The 21,196-nt window shown below is 37.7% G+C and overlaps 2 protein-coding genes across 2 annotated transcripts; both read right to left on the bottom strand.

Annotated features, from left to right (window-relative positions):
* Positions 1–1,480: 1,480 nt before the first annotated feature.
* LOC577176 (cytochrome P450 2U1) lies at positions 1,481–14,154 on the bottom strand. Its single transcript, XM_777420.5, has 6 exons — positions 13,490–14,154; positions 7,772–7,982; positions 6,679–7,096; positions 5,820–6,009; positions 4,351–4,488; positions 1,481–2,806 (listed from the first exon to the last, which is right to left on the bottom strand). The coding sequence occupies exons 1-6, from the start codon at positions 13,887–13,889 to the stop codon at positions 2,616–2,618; spliced, it is 1,548 nt and encodes a 515-aa protein (XP_782513.2). The 5' UTR covers positions 13,890–14,154; the 3' UTR covers positions 1,481–2,615.
* Positions 14,155–16,593: 2,439 nt separating this feature from the next.
* LOC577240 (WSC domain-containing protein 1) lies at positions 16,594–20,857 on the bottom strand. The gene is made up of 3 exons (XM_777481.5): positions 19,863–20,857; positions 18,111–18,329; positions 16,594–17,550 (listed from the first exon to the last, which is right to left on the bottom strand). Exons 1-3 carry the CDS (start codon positions 20,209–20,211, stop codon positions 17,174–17,176), a joined length of 945 nt encoding a protein of 314 aa, XP_782574.5. The 5' UTR covers positions 20,212–20,857; the 3' UTR covers positions 16,594–17,173.
* Positions 20,858–21,196: the final 339 nt, after the last annotated feature.

Genomic DNA, 21,196 nt, shown 5'->3' with positions numbered 1-21,196 from the left:
TTTTTTCTTTTTGTAAAGGAATTTCAATTAAAAATTTAAGTAAATTTAATATTCAAGACTTATTTTCAGTTGGTATTCTTCCATCAGTAAGTTAATACAGAAGAACAATAAATACCACGAAGTTGGAAACATGGAAATTACTTTAAACCTTATTCACACGGGGCTCAAAACAATAAAATAAGAAGAGGGACCAGCAAAGTCGTATTGGTGTAATGAGAGTAATTGGTAGAACAGTGTTCTTCATATCGGGCTTCCACTCTAATAACATGATCGCAGAGACTTTCGGAAAATAACTCGAGCAATTTCGATATCCTATTTGATTGTCTCTAAAAATTATGTTCGGATTACATAAGGTGTCATTGTTATTGTTGCTCATTTACATATTAGGTGAGTGACAAGGATACTTTATTTGCCTTAGGTTAATTTTGGGTATTCTTTGCGATCGTATTTCTTTAATAATTTAGTCTTCACAACTTCTCCTTTTTTTAAATTTTCATTGAATAATATATTGATTTTCTTTTTAAATGTAAAGAATAAATGAACAGAAATATATAGAAACCCCATGTTATTATAATATTAATGACTGCTTTGAGAGAAATAGTTGTTTTATTACGCTCAAGGGAAGGTTAGAATTGTGCTATTCCCCGAGGCTTGCCGAGGGGAATAGCCCAATTGTAACCTTCCCGAGAGCGTATGAAAACAACTATTTCTCGAATATTAAAGCAGTCATTAATACTTTTATATGCCGAAAAAAAATAGACTAAAAAATAAAAAATAAAAAATACTTTTTTTTTTGGTCGAAGATGAGATTCGAACTCTTGCGTACAAAAGGTGATGTTTCTAAAGTCAGCGCCTCAGACCTCTCGGCCATCGCGCGTTATTAACATGCAGGGTAGTTTTGTACAATATATACATTAAAATGGATTGAAACCGGCTTCGCGTGTGATGAATGCTTCGCAAAAGCTCCATATACGGACTCTTCTTTTACTTTTGCAATGCATATTGGCACGAACTTAGATCAAGATCTATCGGCAGATGTTGTTTTTTTGTTTTTGGAAGTTTATTTTCGTCTTCATGTCAACAATGCAAGATAAAATTGTCGGTAAGATCGATCGAGATTCAATTGTATTGAAATTACCGACCAATTATTCGCACACATACGGTATCCTCCATCGCTCAAACCATTTTTTAACACGTAAACCTATGGGGTAACCATGGAGACTGACCTATTTTTTTAATAACCATGGTTATTAAAAATATTGAAATGTTTTAAGCATGGTTACCGGGAATTTTACAGGAACAGTTGAAGTTTATGAATGCAATTCGACCAATCAGATGGCTGGATTTCTTAAGTGAGGTATATAATACACAATATTATCTTACCTAGATGAAAATCACTTCTCTACGATACATTTGTTTTGCGTTTACAAAAAAACGTGACATGCATAATTACATATGGAAGGAAACACCACGTCCATAATGAATGTTAAGAAAGCGAGAAAACGCCATTTAATTCCTGAGTATTACTCCTTAGTAACATATATAGAGTAACCAAGTATCTATTTTTAGAGTACTGCCATCATATCTTGTATGAAGTTCAACTAAACTAACATTTGATAACTTACCATAAATATAATCATATGCACAAGTCACGATCGCAAACACTATTGAAAAATCAACTTTGCTTTTATTTTACATTACATAGTAATTCAAAGATTGCAATAGGTGATGGACAAGGCTTCTGATATTGCCTCAAGTTAATTTTCATTAGCATTTGTGATCGTGTTACAATTTACTTTCTCGTTGTATTTGAAATCACATTATTTAAGTAACTCAGCTACCAGAAAGATTGTTCTTAAAATACAACAGCCAATACCTTGGTCGCTTGGATGAAAATCATCACTATTAAATCAAACATATTACGTAATCATTCTGTACACATTGTTAAAATATGGATTTTCTAGTAGCACTAAATGTTCTCATCTTAACAGAATGGGAAGATCCTTAAACTTCTAAATGGAAGCAGTTTGCTTTCTAAATACAAAGAAGTAGCGATGTTATGTTTACCAGTCTACCAAGTACTTCTCCTACCACATGACAACAATTTAATTTTTAATAATCTTTGCTCTGAAATTGAACAAAACTAAGCATGCGTCACAAATAATAACAGTTCATGAATGACTTGCATCCCTTCAATACTTTTTAGAAACATATTTATAAAGAACATCCCCTCGAGTACACATAGAAATAGAGACATAGCAATAAGGTATTAACCAATTTATTATCATACTTTCTACTTAAATATAAGAGTACAAAAGAGAAAGATCATCTAGACTTATGTACAGGATAAAGAATTTTCTTCATTATTTGCACAAGAAAATGTATATTTTCAAAATAATTATCTTTAGCCATAATACACTTATATTAACAAATGATTACCCAGTACCAAACAATACACAAAAGAGTTTCGGCTAAAATAAATTTCCCAAGTTAAGTGCAGATCCTATTCCACGTGTATATAAACGTTGGCCATACTGAAATGAAGGATACATAGCGAAAATATTGTGCTATCTGTTCTTTTTATAAAAGGCGAATTGGCATGGTTGCATTCCCAATCAATCGCTGTTTTCTCTTCTCTTTAAGATGATATCATACTTTAGTGGAGAGTAAGCCATTCCTGCCTTGCCTTTCATGCCGGCCGATCGACTGTCGTCTGCCAAACAAAACGTGAATCTCTGCAGGAGGCTTGTAAAGATTATGAACATTTGCATCCTCGCCAGCTTTTCGCCAAGACATGCACGTAGTCCTGTATAATTAAAACATATAATGTTTTACTCAGGAGATGTTTATTAAGATGTCAACTTCTAAGTTTAAAAAATATACATCAAAACGATTGTTTAATATACATTAAATCCCTTTTAAAGTGTTGGGAACCCCAAGTTCGCCAAACATTTGATGGCAACATTTCACTAAAATTGTATCATAATGTGACAGAGGGTGTCATTTATTTTTTGAAGAGATACTTCTGCAGATATTTTCCCCAAAACATTTGTTTGAAGACAACTATTGAATTTGTTTAAATACATATTTTAGGTTTTCTGTTATACTCAGAAAACCTAAATTTGTATTCTTTTATCAATATTCGACTTCGAACACATTTTTTGTTAAACCTTGCACAAATGTGTCTTAAATGACATCCTCTTTCACATTACGATATAATTTAAGTGAAATTTTGCCATCAAAGTTTTGGGGCTCCCAACACGTTAGAGGGTCTATTAAACAATAGTACAGCTGATTTTTAATTTAGAAAACAAGAACTGTAATAGTATAAATAAGTATTGGAACATTATTTCATTAAATGAGCGTCAACATGGACAGTATATGAACTGAGTTACATTTTTTTAAAGCCTTTGACTCTCTTGTCCTAGCACAATGACAGGGGAAACTTTGAAAATGCATGTATTACACTAAAAAAATAAACCGTGCGTGCGATTCCCGGGTACTTTTGTTTTCATATCAGAGAAATTAGGATTATGCAAACGCTAACATTGTTAAAGCGAATTTTTTTTCATCCATCAGAGTCTTGATAAATGAGGGGCATATTTCTCCTCTGCTTTCCTCCCTCCTGAATTATTTGAGATTGTCGTCTACTCCAAAACTTGAATGTAATAATTTGTTTAACACCGAGTCGAACACGATAGAAACTTTTTCGTAGTTTTAGAATGCAAAGCTAAACAAAGGTCTTCGTCTTGCAGGGTCGTTAGTCTTACTCCCACAGTATACATACCCGTTGAACACTATCTACAATCATGACAATAAAGTATGGTCATATTGACAACGAATGTGAATGTACATATCAAAATATCAATTATATCAACGACAAATTCCTTACATATGTTGCTACTTTTGTAATTAAATCACCAATTTTTTTCTTTACTGATGTTAGTTTAAATTGTAGGTTACCTATGGTTAGGTTTAGTTTTTAGTTCATTATTTTGTATTTGTCTATTGTGGGTTTTGTAGTGTGTTTTGTATGTTTTTTAGTCAACGGAAGTATTAGATTTCGCCTTCAATATTAATATATTAATCTTAGTTTGACTTAAATTATCATGTGGTACTATATAGATTTATTTTAAGGAAGTAATTTGTCTTTAACTCCAATATTCAACCATATTATTGTAAAGGCCAACAAAGCCAGTGTGGAAACCATTTTTTTAAACTGACACTGCTACCCTGTAAAAAATAAAACTACAAATGAATAAATAAATAAATAAATAAAAATATATAATAAGGGTTTATTTTTATCTTCAATATGCTATCTTCAATGAATAAAGCTACACTTTCGCCTACCTATTCCGAATGGAATAAAAGCAGGGTGATTCACCACGCTCCGTCGATCTTCACTCAGGAAACGATACGGGTTGAATTCTTCAGGCTTGTCCCAGTACTTCGGACTGTTGAGAACCTCCCATAGGTTCATGATAACAACTGTTTAAATAAAAAATTCATCACTTATTTTGGTATTGCTGTCTCATAAAAAAAAAATGGCGTCTCGCAATCGTCTCAGAAAAGAAACTTGACAAATTATTACCTGCCTAAAGGCTCGTTCAGATATGCCGGAAAAAACTCGGCGCAGTTTTCTTTAACGTTTAAAATATGAATGGCTAATGCGCTATTAAACGAAGAAGCTTAGACAGGGATCTTTGGAGAAAAAAAGGATCTACAGATATTAACTTAGCTTTAGTAGGGTCAACCTTCATTTAAGGATTATGTTGTTCCTTTCATTCATATTCATTTATGCACCAACGGTACATTTTATGATACGCAGGTGGAAGAATTCTTTTTAAGAGGTCAAACAAAAGCCATGAAGCACATCTAGGACTTTGGCAGTTATTATTCTAAGATGCTCAAAGTGGAACTTCTCCATGTGTAAAATATCTGTGGATATTTGAAGTCATTTGTACCATGTGCTATATGTAAACTTCCTTATTGAATTGAATTGGATAGCTCTGTGTTATTAGACTCTGTAAAGGTCATCATTTAACAAAACAACTCGTTCCATATCAGAACAAGGCTAAATGAGAAGACTAAATCAAACATTGTATGATATAATTGTATTGAGTTCATCGCCCTATTAGAGCTTTTATTAGACCAAATATGAAATGAAAAGACAGATTTCATGGAGACGCACGGGACTCTGACCCCTATTGTCGACGCAAAATCTGTTATTAAAAGGATTAAATAAATCTGACAATTGGTCGAGGCCTGACAATGGGATGTGCATACATGGCTGCACTTAATTGAGCAAACAGCTGGCATAAAAATCAGTCGTGCTAATACCTCAGTCATTCCTCGAATGGCAAATAATTTGTCGGTTAGGAGTCAGTATAGAGTCAGTATGTTGGTGTGACTCAGGTATTATTTAGACTACATCCATATCCCGAGATACCGGGAAGAAAGAAAGGACACTCAGGGATTTAATGTTTTTCTCCCATATACAATGAAAAAATATGGAAAAATACATGACATTTTCTGCCAAATTTTGGCGGTGTCGTAGTCTTGAGATTGATTCACCAGGCCAATAAAATCTCAATTAAACGGTCGATGATTTAAATCTAAGCCCCGCACTAACGTCCACATTAAATCACATATACTACTGTAAAAGAGTACCTGGCAATCGCTGAAGTAATGATAATTGCAGGGTCTTCAGGAAGAACAGCATTAACACTAATGAGGCTTCTCTTGGTACAAAATAGTACTATTACCACTACTACTACTATTAATATTATTATAATAATTATACAATAATGTATACCAACCGGTGTCTTTCGGAATGTGGTATCCTTGTAGTGTAGCATCTCGGCTGGTCAATCGCGGCACGCCCAGAGGTACTGCTGGGCGGATTCGACTCACTTCCATGAGTGTTGCTACAATGAGAGGCAATGCATCTTGGTCAGCCATCTTGGGGGATCGTTCATCACCGATGACGTCATCGATTTCTTTCTGGATCTGAAATGATTCAGCAGAGAAGAGATACAAAAACTGTATGCCTGCTTGGTGTAGCACCAAACGCATCAATGAGATTGCAAAGTAGCATATGCGTACAAAGATTTCAACTCGTAGCGGTATTGTTGTGTCCAGTGAATGAAAAAATGAAACAATAGTACGGTAAAGGAACCTTTAAGCCTTATCATAGCATTTCAATATTTAATAGGCCTACTGCCATGCACACATGGTCATGATGTGGCTTCCCAAATATCAGAGGATTTTTTTTTTTAAATGAAATTTAGTGAACAATAAAAATAAAACAGCCTTGCACCTTGCAACGACGTAAATGTTAAACCCCTATTAATGGTTGCACACACAGATATATATTTCATTTGACGAAGGAACGCGTCAACGGAGTAAGTAAGAGAATAAAATCGTTCAAATACAAAACATAACAAAGAAAAAAAGAAGAACAAAAGTACAAAGCAAAGCAAAACACAGTCAACAAAAACAAATTGCTACATTGGCTTGATTAGCAGGTAATAATCTAAATGGTGACTAGTGTGTAACATGCCAAAGGTGCTCCATGATTTTGCATCAGTAACGGTGCGATTTCTGTAAATGTTCTTCAATCAGTGTTAAGAAAGTTTCATACATGCATATCTAATCAACCTATTTGTACTCAATTACTTCTTTCATTAGCTGTGGATGCTGTGCCACGATGAGTATAGCCCATAGCATAGAATCACTGGTAGTCACCATGCCGGCTATGTAGAGTTCAATACTCAGCCTCCATTCCAGGTTCTCCTCTACAGTACCAGGAATCTGTTGCTCCCGTTGCTGCTTAAGCTCGACTATGTAGAGGTCGATTATGTCTCGAACGTTAAGAGGGTCGAAGTTCTGTTGGTGCTGTTTGACCATTGATTTGATGTACGAGATGATATCTCGCATAGGGCGCCGAAAGTCGGTGTAGAGTGGGGTGTAATAGAGGAGCGGGAAAACGTTACCGAGAGATGTCAGTGAGAGGTTCTGAGAGAAACGCTCGATGTCGCCGACGATCTTTACGAAATCGGGGTCACCATAATCGTAGCGAGATCCAGTCACTAAACTGTGATGTTTAAGAGAGAGTGAGAGATAGAGAGAGGAGGGGGTACGTTCGAGATGAGGGTGGAGATGGGGAGAAGAGAGGTAGGTAGTTAAAGCAAACTTCACATGAGCATGATGAGGGGGAATCATACTTCGATTATTCTATTTACTCATACGAATAATGTCATGAACGTAATTCGAACTGGGTATAAAGGGGTAGCTAGGAGGCTGAGAGAGAGAGAGAGAGAGAGATTAACAGAGAGAGAGAGAGAGAGAGAAAAAAAAAGAGAAAGGGCGGGGGAGAGATAAAGTGATAAAAATGTCCATATGTTATTCCCGTTAACATCATCAATTTGAACGTGGTTACAAAAATGAAATTAGCGGTGATCAACAACTTTTAACCATTTCTTGTATCCTGAAATTGACGTGACGGATATTTTCCATGTTTCGTGAAAAATAGGAACTCTTATTCTTAGGGCATGTTATGTGAAATTATTCGAACTATGATTGATTGAATATGTAAAAAAAAAAAAAAAGTCTACCATAAATGTATAAAATTATAACCATGTAATATTTATGTTTAATTCGGTAACTCGCCATTACTTTTGAAAACTCTACCTTGTGACAAGGTTCAACCCAGCATTTTAGTCCCTATACCCATTACAATTCTTATAAAGAACATAAATTCTGAAAATACCATGCTATCATGTTGCCAACAGCATTAGTGATGAGGACTCTGGGGTTAAAAGGCTCGCCCTCCTTCATTTCACATGCCTGAACAAGAATTCTTCCTTCTTCAACGACTTTCTCCTCGATTCTCCTGTGACCAAGTCCCATACTCCTAAAGGCACTGTGCCCAAACTTACGGGTCTTTTTCCATCCTCCTCCTGCCGGCCAAATGAGGCTACCTTTTGGAGGAAGAAAAATCAAGTCAAGGGCACTTTCAATACCATAAAAAAAGTTCTATAGAAATGTCTAGTATTGATCTGACTGTGGAGTTCATTTATTCCTTTATTCTTATTTTATCAGATTTTGAGGGAACCACGTAAAATGACAATGATCAAAATAACTCGGGTAGAATATTACTTTGCTACAGATTTCCCCTTTCCTCCGGTATGATCTACTCTTGACTAATCTGGGATAATCTACACAACACCAGTAGCATGAAACCCTACATGTGTTCAGCAATGCGCTAGTTAACAGGGTATTTTTCTAGTATACGAGGTTATGATACAGGACGGCCCACCAAAACAAAGTGGAATACGTCCAAGAATATGGAGCAGATCTCATATATGTATCCATTGTCAACAAAAGATCGTCGTTTTAAACAAATTGTATGTATATCAAATTTTGTTATAAGTTTTCTTCAAAAATGATTCTCTATTTTCTGGTACCGATACCAGTAGATAACAAATCTTTTCGGAAGGCAAATGATACCAAATTAGACAAAATTGGTCGAGTTTTTCTTCCTCGAAGATTTGGTGATATTGGACATTGAAAACCCTCTACCAAATTTATCAGTTTAAGTTTTACATGTATCATATTTAGTTGGAAAGACTTTTTAAATCAATAACAAAACCTTTACTTTTCAATCAGGAGAAGTCAAGGCTGACAAGATAGAACTTATATTTGGTGAAGAATATGCTGCTGCTTGCGTCGTGACCCAGTCCAACAAGTATAGTCACGTCACACCAGTCCTGAAATCACTCCATTGGTTGCCCGTAGAAGAACGTATTGTTTTCAAGATTATTTTGCTATTATTCATTCCACTGTATGCATAGCTCTGCTCCGTAGTACAACATAGGCTTGATCAAGCGTTACTTTCCCTTTAGACAGCTACGTTCTCAAAACTCAGGCTTACTTGTTACTCCTAGGGTTAAAGCAAAGTGGGGGAGCGAACCTTCGCTCATGCTGGGCCTTCACTGTGGAATACTCTCCCTCAATGTATTAAGAATTGCAGTTCTGCTGAAGTGTTAAAAAATAATCTTAAGAAATATCTGTTTAATTTACCTTATAATTGATTAACATTACCTTTCATGTCTGTACCTTTCCTATTGCACTTTTGTATATTATGTATCATGTATTTCATTTTTTTTGCGCAAGCTGCGCCTTGAGCATTTGACTGTCAAGTGGATTTGGCGCCTTATAAATCTTATGTATTGTTTATTATTATTAACAGGTAAAAAAAACTGTAACTTATTCGATTTGTCAACTGCTATATTTCAATATTTTTGAAAAATAGTGAAATATAGCAGTTGACAAATCTATCTAATTTATGAGAAACCTTTACCACAGAAGAGCACTAACTTATTGCAATTTGCGTTCTGGCAATAAGCCAGTTCATAGTTGCAGTCTGAGCACGGGCAGATAAAGGGGTAAACAAAATACTGGATACGTGCTCATGAAAGTTATGAAATCCTTAATCATTTATACACAAACAATGTACTCTATGCACAGGTGGAAGCATTCCCTGAAAAGGGGAAACAAAGGTTATTTATGTAGCACTTCTATCGATGTCGGAGTGATTATTTTGAGGGAAATTGGGATAGAGGAAGATACCTAGAAGTAGGGCTCTCAAGAACTGCGTGCAAAACTAGCAATGGGATTTGGGTGCATGATGAACACCTACTGATCATGACGCGTGTTGTGGCACAAACGACCGTCCATACTAACACAATAGTAGGGACTTTTAGATTCGCACGAAGACAATGGGGATTGATATACGATCGACGTCCTTTTAATGCACTGCCTTGACTTGAATGGACGTCACACGTATCAGTCCACGCAAATCTAAAAGTCCCCAATGCAGAGTATAAAATGACGCCAGAATGGCCATCTTGGCAGGTTTTAAAAATCTTGCTCCGGGGGCACTGCCGTATTGCAACTTGGAATGTCACTGTCAAATTACAAGGGAGAAAAGGACGCAAAAGGGACAAATGGCGTTCTGAAAAATGACGTCATAGCCAATATGTGTTATAATTATTGTGTAGGAATCAGTAACAGACCAGCCAAGACACGATCATTTGTTACTTTTGACGGCATTTTTGAGAGAATGCAAAAATACTTTAAAATATTTAGTTAACTTGAAATGACTCAGAATGTAATCATAATAAACAGACATCTGAAGTTGTTAGATGCTTACTATTTGTTTCATGTTGTTGATAAATCATAGTATTCCCTAAAATTCCTATATTTCTTGTCAATGATTCGTTATCATTAACGGCACAGCGCTCCTAATGGCACCCATACAGATTATTATACGCGATGGTCCTAGCAAACAGCGAGTAATCATTTGAAATTAAGCAAACTACTAGTCTACTAGGAAGAAGAAAAAGAAGAACAAGGGGGAAGGAGAAGAATCATTTCAGCGATATTAGTATTATTTTCTCTATGATCGAGGCATACACATTACATGTACATACTACGTGGCAAGAAGCGAGGGAAAAGAAGGCAATGACAAGAGAGAGGCAGAGAGAGAGAGAGAGAGAGAGAGGGGGGGGGGTGAAAGACAGAAGGGGTAGCCTATGGCCCAGGTTCTAATTCAGTTTTCTTTAATTTACTAGACCCGGTACTGATGATCATTTATCTACCATGTGATTGCCATGTGTACGCCACTTCGAATCCCCCCCCCCCACTCAGTGTTATTTAGGGTACGCATATGCGTGTTCCAAGCGACCCCTTCCCGCCCCCCCCCCCTTTCCAGCAAAAGTCCGGTGTGTAAAGTCAATACGGGTCGACCGTTTTCTTTTGTTATACGAGCCTTTTTCAGCACCCGCCCCCCTTTTAAGCAAAAGTCCGGTGTGTAAAGTCAATACGGGTAGACCTTTTCTTTCGTTACGAGCCAGAGTGTTTGGGAACACGCATGGTGTCCCTCGGTTCACGGAGTGGAGGCCGGGCTTCGAATATCACCTCATTTTTGTTTATTGTTGTAAAGAACTTACTGGCCTTCACCCAGTAGATTATCATCACGTGTTTGATCTTGTTATTGAAAACAAGATCAAATACATCATCATAATCTACAGGGTGCAACCAAAAATTGCTTAACAACAATTGAAACTTCTACCAGGAAGCCTAACAATAAAAGCTGTTTTTTATTCAAAGAGCATTGTAGAGACGATGAACAAATAATAATAACAATACAACGTCATTAAGCGTGAGACCGCTCACCTCTATCTCTCCTGGCTAAATAATCCGAACAAAAAGTCAACCGAGGGGAATCAACTGTTAAACGAATTTATCATGAGTCCTGGAAAAAATAATTAATACCTTAGCTGCTTGTTTTGGTAGTATATATTAAAGGGCAGCAAATGCGAATGATTGTCGCTATAATTCCGAAATCGTTGCTTGGATTGTTTTCCCCTCAACATTACAATGAGATATCAAGCTATATAGCACTATGATCGACAAAGAAGATATTGTCTTGAAAACAATCAGAAAAAATTAGAACTAGAATGAATAAAACATAATGCCAATGAAAAAGACTAGAATGAATACGACACACGTTCATTTGACCATGTTAATCATCCAGTACCAAATACCGAAGCAAAATTTGAGCCAGATGCATATAATGGTAAGCTAAAAGACAATGAATCATGACAAATTTTCAATTGTCATGATTGTATCCTCTAGACGTATTGCAAAAGATAATCAGGATAATCAGGATCAGAATGATACCACTACTACTTCTACATGTACTATACTACACTATACTGCCATTGATGATCATGCTTATGAAACCGATGATAATAATTATAATGATATTAATCTCATCATAATCATCATGTTCATATTCATCATAATGATAACAATAGTAATAATAATAATAATGACAATAATAATAATATTAACGATAATTATCATGATAATTAAAATAATGAAAAGAATAGTTATAAAAATAATGATAATATTAACAATAACAAACATTATTATTACAAAAATAACATAAGTAAGGGACACCTTACCTATGCTCAAAAGTGTGTAAGCATTTTGTTGATATAGGATTACGTGTACTGACTTAATTGAATTCATTATCATGATCATGAGTGAAATGGCACTATAACTGGATTCCGATCTTCAATTCACTTTAAAATAAATAACAGGACAAAATAGAAACATAAATGGCTGCAATTAAGTCAGCAGCAATGACGACGTCTTCATAATTTTTAGATACTTTTGGTTTCTAAAATTTACTTCATAAAAAAATGCAAACATTTCTTTGGATAAAAGCCAAACGGTTAATGTTTATACATTGTTGTAATTTCTTGATAGAAATAGGCAGATGCCGTATATGAAAAGAAAGAATGTGGTAGCAACTTAAAAATCTATAAACCCTGACTAAATGCTGATAAAAATGACAATAAATGAACCGGTCACCAATAAAAATAATAAAGCGTGGAACAGAATAACTGAAGAGAGAGTGTGTGTGTATCAACATGTTATTGTGCCCCCCCCCCATGCTCAATCTCGGATTGACGCCCATGACCACACGTACCTGGGAAGGAAGCATCCATTAATTTGAATACATTTACTTGATAAACGGCATCATACCGTACGTCACGTTATCTAAAAACTGTACATTTATTTTTGATTTATGCCTCTCTCATACCCTTTGGTTGGGAATCTTGTAAATTAATTAATGGGAATTAATTAATTAATTAATTATATTATTAATATAACAAATATCTCAGAACAAGCACGTTTATTTCTTGGGTGAGGTACGTTTCCTTTAAAGATAAAGTTGACTTCTGGTCATGCGATTGCATTGTGAAAGAAACGTTGTGAAATCGATCAGAAAAGGTTGATCATCTAGCATATAAGTATTGATGTGTGTAATGACAGATACTGGAATCATCAAAATGATTAAAAAAAATTGGCCCATTCTTGATAAAGTTACAAGCACTGTAAACAGAAAGATGTATATGGTACTACCGATTTTCATGATGTTGCATGCCATATCTAGAATATTAAGGCATTTGAAGAGCCATGCTTTTCAGGGAACATTCTTTATCGGATGTTCTTCCACACAAATGTGTGTTCACCTCTTCCCAGAACTCAATCTTCTCTTTAAAAGCATTGGGTAACATTGTCTCAGATTCTGAAACAATATCCTAGATTTAGCTCATGCTGCAATGATAATTATAAACATTTAGGTCATTCAGGAACCCCATGACTTTTACAAGCCGATCGCCTGTCTGATTATCAAGATATTTTTGATTGGAAATCGAATTCAAATTTTGCGTTTTCCTAACGGTTTTCATAACACTACAGTCTATTGGGGAAAATACTTTTTATCCTTTAGCTAGTATTTTTACAGTCCTATTACGTGTAGAAAGGTAACCTATGTGTATTCACTACCAGTTCGTCCTAAATGACTTACGAGTGTATGTTTTCTTGTGCTTGTATAAGTGGTTATTACCTCGTTTGCCAAGTGCTTCACCGAGTAGTGGTGGTACCATGCGATCAGAGAAGGCGTCTGCCTTTTCAACAAATGCTTCCCGGACCGCTTCGACGTCGTTTATCACCACGATATCCATCACCGGCCCTATCCGAAGTCGAAAGATACCCCCTATCTCGTTGGTCCATTTCCGAAAGAGATGCCGCATGTCCTCCTGGAAACTGAACAGGTTCCCGAAAAATGGAAGCCCCGTTGGAGACGGTGGGGGTGGGTTAGAAGGAGGGGTACTCTTTTTAAACAATCCACGGGAAACAAGGAGACGAACAAAGAGAAATGTCGTCAAAACAATGATGCATTCTCGATAACAGATCTCTTGAAATCCGAAGAACAGGCTACTTGCTACATAACCACTATTTGCCATTCTTATTATTGGCCAGGTTGGCAACAGCCAGATAGCAATGGAAGAGGCGACGGCTGCAAGTCTACAACACCAACTACCACTGCGTGACACTTATCGCCTACACTAAGTTTATTTCGAATGTAATCGCACGAGTGAACGACGCAGGTGGAGCATAAATTGGCGTGGGTTCCAGGGGCAATGCCCCAGCGGGGGTCAAGGGACGGAGCCTCCGGAAGCTCAGGAGTTTTAAGCATTTAATTACGGTCAGACGAGCACACTTTGATACCTTATTTGGTGACACTGGCAGATCATTCATTGGCGTGGGGTCCAGGGGCCGGGCCCCGGAAGCCAAGGGGTTTTAGGCAATAAATATCCTGATTGATGGGGTGTCGCACCCCCCCCCCCCCACCCCGTTAGCGGTGCCCCTGTGCGGAGGTGTATTTTGTCATTGTTGGTCTTTTTTATTGAATGAATGGCTCCTTTATTTTGGTAAGAGCATACAAATGCTGTTCCAAATGGTTGGTTAATCATTATTATGATAAAGCGAGTAAATAAAGTTATTTACCTGCGTTACTATCACAGAAATTGAAGGACGCCTCTTCTTTCTATCATATAGTGTTAGTATATTGGCAGTTTAATTTTCGGGTGCCTAGCTCGTTATCACGCTCTTAAATGTATGTAGGTACATTCAACTTGAAACGAAATGTTATGTAGCACTACAGTATACAGTAACGCGCTAACACGACTAGAGGGTAGCGTATTTCAAGTTGACCGTGTGGATGCTCTCACTTGCACTCAGGAGTATTTGTAACCTTTCACGAGGGATGTTCGTTACAATCGAAAATGAAGATTACATTTCGCACTGTTTTAATGCGCGTAAGGTGGGTTGAGGTCGACTAGTGCGGGCGCCACCACTTCAAGAAGTTACGCTGGTCGGTGGAAGGTCGTGTTAACTTAATCGTGGCAAGATGATCAGAGTAAGAGGGTGTGAACAACTAATGGTGTAAGTGAAATATACATGAGATATTTATTGCTGCATGAATTAACTTACAACTACTAGCAAGCCCCCTTCTGAACATGGCTATTGTAGCTTGGCATAGTTCATCCTGCGATAATGAGCGATTCTAAAATTAAAACAGAAATTGTTACACCTCCTTTAAGTCTTCAGAATTATAAGTTGATAGAGTTCATGAACTTATACATCAAAACGATTTCCATCACCACCTGAATTACCACATACATATGACACCACTCAACTCCGACTCTCGCAAGTAATACCGATCGCCTGTCTGATTATCAAGATATTTATGATTGGAAATTGAAATTTCATTTTTCGATTTGCTAACGGTTTTTTTTAACACTACAGTTTAGTGGGGAAAATGAGTATGGTAAAAACCGATCACTCAAAGATTTTACTTTTTTGAGGCACTTCATGATCATTTTGAAGCGCAATTTGTTTAGGGCGTCAATATTACACCATATCACAGACACTGATAACACATAGGGCCATGCATCTCAGCTTTTAAAGGCCCGGTCACACAGCCTTTCGCGTCTGTATCGCGGGTAAAATTGCGCGATTTTTTTTTGCCCGCGGTTGCCCGTGGTGGAAAATGTGCAAAATTGGCTTACCCGCGGTTTACCCGTGGTATGCCCGCGGAACAGACGCCGGCGACTGTTCCGCGTCCTTATCGCGGGTGAAGCGCTGCGGTACCGCGGCCTACCACGCTTACACGCGGTACACACGCTAATGCACGTGATAACAACGCGGTACAGACGCGGAACAAACGTGCTATGACCGTGCTCCACCCGCGATTACCCGCTAAAATTTCGCGTCCAATTCCGCATGTAACCACGTCTTAACCGCGGCCGTAGCACGTCCTAGCACGTTCGTTCCGCGTCTGTACCGCGTCTTTACCGCGTGTGTACCACGTGTACCACGTGTACCGCCCGCGATTACCCGCGGTCTAAATTTTTGGGCAGCCCAAAACTTTTTCGCGCGGCCAACCGCGTGTGAATTTCTTACCGCGTGTAACGACGGGTAAAGTACGGCTGTATCGCGTCTTTATCGCGACCTCAAAGCGTCCAACAGCGTCTGCTTCACGGTCAGAAATTTTTGGCCGTGATTCGGCCGCGATACGCCCGTGGAGGGCTGTGTGACCGGGCCTTAACATTGTTAAACGATGCCTTTAAGCCACAACTAAGCCTCCGAGATCAAACATTAAATCTATTGAACCTTATGTAAATACTAATGTGGATACATATTATATCATATGACGAATCATTTTAAGGAAGATAATTGGCATGCAGTTTGATTTTGTATGATTTTCCTCATGACTTTTCTACCTCGCATTGCATCCGCGATGTCGTTTTCAGCGCATTTACTTGTGCTCGGTTTTCTGAAGTTCTGAATTTCACAGTGCCAATATTTCTCAGACCCGATTTATCGGTTGAATGGACACAGGGAATCAGTTCATTGCAGTTACATTGTTCCTTTAGAATATGAAAAGTCAGTTGGTCTCTATCATATTAAAGCGGAGATCCGGAGGGGGTATATCCCCTAAATATTTGACCAAGGTCTATGTAATAATGCTTCCATGTTATTCATATGTTTATGATAAAATGCTCACCGTAAAGGCTTTTATACTCAGTTGCATAAATCCCCGCAATATGAGTCTACACACAAACAAAACAATATATAAATCAAACTCATTGGGACATTCCCAAATGTTATAATTATTATCAATAAATAGAAACTGATAAAAGACGATTTTATTTTGCTTTGAAACGCTATTTTTTTTAGGACATTGATCTTCTTCCCACCATTCTACTACACATTGGTAGGTTACTTTCAACAAATCAAACATATAAAAACAACAACAAATAACAAAAGAGGGTTTAGTTTTCTATTAAACACCTTCTCGCTTGGGGCGCTATTGAATAGCATATTATAGGTCCTCCAAAAGAGCAGATAAGATCCCCCGAGTTAAATCATTCATTCATTTTTTAATAAAAAATGGCATCTTAGAATTTGTGTCTAATGGAGTCATATAGTTGCCCGGCACTTCATCAAAGTCACATTACCAAATCAGCCTACTTTAATTTCCCACATGAACATAGTAGTTATAAACTCGTGATCTTCCATGGTTTGTTGGTTAGATTTAGTTGAAACTATCACCAATCTGCGCCTGTGATTTTCTGCTTTCTATTAGAGCGACTCGCTACTAAGGTTGGATTTCTCCTTGATTCCTTTCTACACCAATGTGAGGAAAAAGGAAGTTCACCTAAATCACCTTAGGACCTTGAGGCTAAAATGTGGGAGGGGACTGAGCGAGTCCTTCTACTTCTAGCCATTGATGAAAAGTCTTTAAATCTTCATCCAGCCTTTCATGGTGCTCTTTGGTGAAAGGATCAAAAGACAGATTCGGTGGGTGTGGTCGATGTGGAGAGGCATCTGCGGATGCCACTGAACAGGATAAACGATGCTCATCAACATCAACATCGAGGAACTTCATAATTCGGCGCAGCTCATCGTCCAATTTGTTTTCCAAATTGTCATAGTATACAATAAGAATGGACCTGCAAAGGGAATCGGCGCCGTCATGATTGCATATATCAAACAGAGTTCGAGGTAGTTCCAGCCAACGTTTGGACTTGAAAGTCTCAGACACAAACACGGACCAGGCTGTGGAAGAATGTAACAAAATTAATATCAAAGTTTAACAATTATAGTGCTTTTGAAAGGTCACAGTGCTTTAATTAATGAGATACTGTCAGGAATCTGTAGCCAAACACAAAATCGAGTACAGATCTTGCGACTTTAAAGAAATGAAGAGAATTACCATAGATGGAGGCCAAGGCCCCGTCTTTAAAATTTGCGATTGATTCAACTAATTTACATTATTTTTATATTTACCGCACCTTTGTACTGAAGAGGTGGGAAATAGTTTATTAATTTATTTGTCATCAATCGCAACACGTTTATAAGACGGGGCCCTTTCGGTTACTATGACGCATATTCCAATATTAACCTATGAGGGTACATGTTTATAATATTAGTCGATTATTCATTTGAAGATTTATCATTTCCCTTCTTGTTTAGCACTATGTCAACCATTTTAACATCGGTATAGACAATTCTACAGTTTAGCAACCTAGAAGCCTTAGGTATAGATTACCCCATAATAAATGCAATGTGACACAGGGACATAATTTGTGTGGGGCGTATAAAGGCTAAAGATTTACCTTCGCTCCGGAACCTGTTCTCGTCGACAATGCCTTTCTTCCCGAATCCCAAACGAATAAACTCATCTATCATTGCTTGGTAGGGGTTACGCATGATCAAGATGGCTTTCTCGATGGATATTTGGCCATCTCTTTTGTTCGTGTATCCCAGCCAATAGTCGTGCATCTGGGAGACTATTGTCTCGCCTGCTGCAATATTTTGCATTTCTCCGATGAAATCTAGAAGTAAATAGAATGATATTACACGGTAGATTAGACGCCTTCAGATGACGACAACTATGCAGTCTTTGTTCCTTCTCTTGGGGTGAGTGCATAATGTAGCTCACTGCTCATAGAGTGGTGAAGTGTGACGTCATCAAAATTCTATTTTTAGAATTTCTAAATTTTTGGCTCCTAACCATTGGGAGCCAGAGCATATAACACTGAGTTCCTATAGGAGATATATTCATTCAGATGGTCATATCTCAGCCCATACTTAACATATTCAATTGGTTTTCGGCATTTGGACATTATTTTAGATGCTTTTTCGGAAAATGAAGAAAAAATGAAGAAATTCTTAAAATAGATTTTTATGACGTCACAGCTTCGGTACTCTATAGCCTTTCGAGGTTAACTGCAGAATATTCCGCACATTTGAGCCGCCAATCAGAAGAGTCTAGCTAGGGTTAGTGATAGGGTTATAATAATCATACAAAGCCACCTTTTTCAACCCATCGTTAGCTCAATCGTTAACGACAGCGTAATACATCGTTGGAGTTGTGGGTTCGAATCTCAGTATTTATTCAGTTTTGTTTTTTGCCTTTATGAGTAGTGATGCAAAGCAATAAATAATCAAGGTCTATTGTTTGTGACCTCTTTCCAAGCTGCTAATGATGTAAAACATATCAGCCAAGCTAGCTAGGGTCCCGAACACTCGGCGTCCTCGGTATTCTGCATTTGTCAGCTCACAATAAGTGAGAACACTAGTTGTTTTAAGGCATGCAAGACGGAATACTTAAATTCCGCTGTGACAGAGGCGATTAATTTGAGAATGAAGAGAGGGAAGATGCTTGAAAAGGGTGCGGTGAATGAGAAAATTCATTCTAGCCTTCCACTACACGCATACTAGCATCTTTTATAGACGTTAAATACATAAATTTAACCTATAGTTTGTTATCTTCCTAAAAGAAACAGGATTAAGTTGTAATACTTGTAAATATGATATGCTTTTAGCGATAGGAAACATAGCCCAATTTGTGTTTAACCCCGCGATCAGTAGTCGGGTTAGGGCAGTAATTTCGAAGAGTGTTGTGAAAACCCATGAAATAAAAGCCGGGTTTTTTTGCTAGTAGCTTGGCAGGCTTTTCCCGAATTATTGTATATTTTGCTTTTTTGTCAGAATGACAGTTTTAGATTTTATGGTTGCTTTAGGTGTAATATTATCCAGATTGTGAACGTTGATATGATGAACTGATGATTACCTATGACAAGTAAACAAGGCATGTGAGCATTCTGCAACTCCAGGAAGACAATAATGAGAGACAGTGGAAAAACGTAACAGAGTTGTATCAAAATTCAATAAGTATATTAAACGAAAATTGTTCCCTAAGAATTCGAAAACAGTCTACTACCAAATAAATGTGGTGGACAAAAAACTCAAAGCACGATAAACTTTGACGTGTAAATAAGCATTTCGAATTTGTAATTGTACCACTTATTGTGTTTGAAAAAACAAACGATTAAAAACTGAACATAAACTCGGATAATCATTACCTTTTTCATAGCTCTGGATGTGGTAGACACTACCTGTCGCATAGCCAGTGGCTCTTTCGATCATGTTCCTCACCCACTCGTTTCCCGAGCCGGGAAAACTTGCAAGAGCTACGAGCGGGAACGTTCCCGCTGGCATCAATTTGGTACTGTAGGTGTCATTGCATTGCATTACTTGTTGAGTCGGTGGTTTCGATTTTTGCTCTAGGACTGGAAAAGGAAAAATACGTACATGCTGTTCCCATTTTCCAAAAAGTACGATTAGTAAATGCACTATCACGATCAACAAGGCCACTGACTTCTTTCGTGATAAGTTCAGGTTCATCACTCTTCGATTTCGGCAACCTCTCATATTTGTTGGCCCTTTCTTGGGTGTACTGCTTCTGTCGGTGCGGCGTCTTCTATGCACGGTGCACCCGAACCCAGCTATTCCCACACACACTGAGTCAGCAATCTGCAAGAATCTTCAAATCTGAAGGTCGAGGCAGATGTAACTTCTAAGTTCTACTTCTACTTCTATTCTGCTACTGGTCAAAGCCTGTTCAGCATCTAGACAAGGGTTATGCCTCCGACGGTGGACGGCTTGTGCGAATATGGGCCAAAGTATTATATGGTGCAAGTAAAAATGATGACCCGAAGAAGAAGATCATGTAACAGAGATTCAGTTCCAAGCCGTATTGGCTACAGCGCGAAAAAAAAACTACAACAGACCAATGTCGCTGACAACATAAACTGGCGAGATCGATACAAAATCAAAATATTTAACGATTCCAGTAGATTTTACACGGCAGGGAAATTGTATTCCACGTAGAGTCTTGGGAATTCAACGAAGCAGATGTCCGCCAAATCGTCCTGCAATGCAGCACATTCGATTGTACAATTTAACCTAGCTCACTATAGTCGGAGATACGTCTATGCATACATCTAGATGAACTACGTATACGTAAATGGTACCAAACCTTGGTGTTCTTAAGACGGTATAGACACTACGAAATCGGAGCATTGTTTAGGAATAGAACTTTTCTACATTCCATCTCACCAATGGCTTACATTGCTTCAGTAAACACGAATAGGAAACCTAGCCCGAGTCCTGTACAAGAAGCTGAAAACATTCGGTAATGGAGATTATTACGCACCGATGGTTCCTGCGATGGCGTATATCATGCTTAAAAGCCTCGTTTAACAATATTAAATCTGAGATGCACGGCTCTACGTGTTATCAGTGTCTGTGTTATGGTGTAATATTGAAGCCCGAACAAAATTGCGCTTCAAAATGATCAATAAGTGCCTCAAAAAAGTCGAAATCTGTGACCGGTTTTATTCGTTTTTCCCAACAG

The sequence above is a fragment of the Strongylocentrotus purpuratus genome, unplaced genomic scaffold, assembly GCF_000002235.5.
Source record: "Strongylocentrotus purpuratus isolate Spur 01 unplaced genomic scaffold, Spur_5.0 spur5_scaffold_7, whole genome shotgun sequence".
Taxonomy (NCBI): domain Eukaryota; kingdom Metazoa; phylum Echinodermata; class Echinoidea; order Camarodonta; family Strongylocentrotidae; genus Strongylocentrotus; species Strongylocentrotus purpuratus.
Note: the sequence above shows the minus strand (reverse complement) of the source record. Positions and strands in the feature narration are given on the sequence as shown.